General features: G+C 44.9%; 1 protein-coding gene across 1 annotated transcript; it reads left to right on the top strand.

The window, feature by feature from the left end:
- The first annotated feature begins 249 nt into the window (after positions 1 to 249).
- METTL21A (methyltransferase like 21A) lies at positions 250 to 1,885 on the top strand. The gene is made up of 2 exons (XM_010012663.1): positions 250 to 357; positions 1,407 to 1,885. Exons 1-2 carry the CDS (start codon positions 273 to 275, stop codon positions 1,802 to 1,804), a joined length of 483 nt encoding a protein of 160 aa, XP_010010965.1. The 5' UTR covers positions 250 to 272; the 3' UTR covers positions 1,805 to 1,885.

The raw sequence follows: 1,885 nt of genomic DNA, 5'->3' as shown, positions 1-1,885 counted from the left end.
AGTGTTACCACAGCCGAGTTGTAGCCTCTGTGGCTCTTTTTTCCTTTTGCCTGTAAGGGTCTTCCGTAAAACTCATAAAAAGACCACACATGCACACAGGAGGCAGAGAGAGCTGAACAGTCTTGCTGCAGACCTGAAGTGCCTGACCCTTCCCATAACCACCTCTCTCAGTGTAAATCAGAAATCCTGTGTTCAGTACGACTGAAATGAGCCCTGTGCTTAATTGCCCTTGTCTCTTGTCTTAGGCTGTTGTCCTGTGTGCTTATCTGGAGATGGGAGGCATTGATCTCAGGGATCGGTCTGTGATTGAGCTGGGAGCTGGAACTGGATTGCTGGGAATAGTGGCCACATTATTAGGTAAGGGCTTTTCTGTTTGCTTACTTAAAGCAATTTACAACTGTACTAAAACTAACACTTTTACATCTACATGCATGGGACAGAAGTTAGCACCAAAGCTACATATGTGAACTGTGATGTTTCCTGCCTGAGTCATCTTCCTTTCTTGTTAGACTTCAGGGCCTGCTGTGTTATTTATTGTAGAGATGGTGCCACTGCAGTTTACTTTACGGTGGGACCCTGTTAGTGCTGATGCCTGTTACCATGCTACTCAGCTCAGCAGCATTCAGTTCCGCAGCCATTCTCCCCCAGGGAGCAAGTGCTGTGCTTGTCTTCCACTTGTCCTCCTATGCAGCACAGATAACAGTACAGACAGAAACCACTCTCTGAGCTTGTGTAAGCCTTGTTAGCCTATCTTGCAGACAGGAAAACCAAGGTCTGGAGAAATAAAGTGATTTGCCTGTAATCTGCCTGTGGCTGAAGCAGGGACTGGGCACTAAGTTGTGCTAACTGTTCCAGGCTAACTTTGTAATTCAAAGCTCTAGTGGCTGTGGAAGGTGCTTATTGAAATAAAAAAACCAAAGCAGTTCAACAAAATACAGTCATGCCATGCAAATATCATACAGGTATGACTTTTGTCTGACCTATGAAAGAGGTTCTCTAGATGCCTGTCTCCTACTGAGCAAACAAAGAATTGGAGGAGGTTAATTGTAACAATCCCTGTAACTTACTTCGTTGTCACCTGTGGAAAGGCAGAAAGTAACTCCTGTACTTTCATGCACTAAGAAAAAGCTCCAGAAACCACTTTTTGTCCCCTAAAACTTAATCTTCATGTGGAGTACACCTTATATTCTTAAGTGACTGATGAAGGGTAGGATGTATGTAGATAGTGGTCTTTTTGCTTGTTTTGTTCTTTTGTTTGCTTGTTTTTAATCAGGCAACTCAGGGAAGTTGTTAATGTTTAACAGGAACTAAGCAGCTTGCTTTACTTAGAGCATTGTAATCCAAATGCTGTATCTATGGACATGGACTGTCTTTGTCTGACATGTATACCTCCTGTACCACTTCAGGTGCTCATGTCACCATCACAGACAGGGCAGCAGCACTGGAGTTCCTGGAGTCAAACGTTCAGGCTAACTTACCTTCTGAGCTACGTCCGAGAGCTGTGGTGAGGGAACTGACGTGGGGAAAAGACCTGGGAAACTTCCCCTCAGGAGCATTTGACTTCATCCTGGGTGCAGACATCGTTTATCTGGAGGAAACTTTTGCGGAGCTGCTGCAGACGCTGGAGCACCTGTGCTCGGAGCAAACTGTGATTCTTCTTTCCTGTCGCATCCGCTATGAACGGGATCACAGATTCTTGAGGATGCTGAGAGGCCGTTTCTCTGTATATGAGGTCCACTATGATTCCAGTAAGGAGGTTCATATCTACAAAGCACAGAGGGGTAGTCACAAGGATGACTTTTGACTCTGTGCTTTGTTAGTAAACCACTGATGCTGATCTGTCCTCCCCTTATTTCTACCTAATACACTTGATCCTGAGCATGTA

Source organism: Nestor notabilis, unplaced genomic scaffold (genome assembly GCF_000696875.1).
Source record: "Nestor notabilis isolate BGI_N333 unplaced genomic scaffold, ASM69687v1 scaffold21414, whole genome shotgun sequence".
NCBI classification, from domain to species: Eukaryota; Metazoa; Chordata; class Aves; order Psittaciformes; family Psittacidae; genus Nestor; species Nestor notabilis.
Note: the sequence above shows the minus strand (reverse complement) of the source record. Positions and strands in the feature narration are given on the sequence as shown.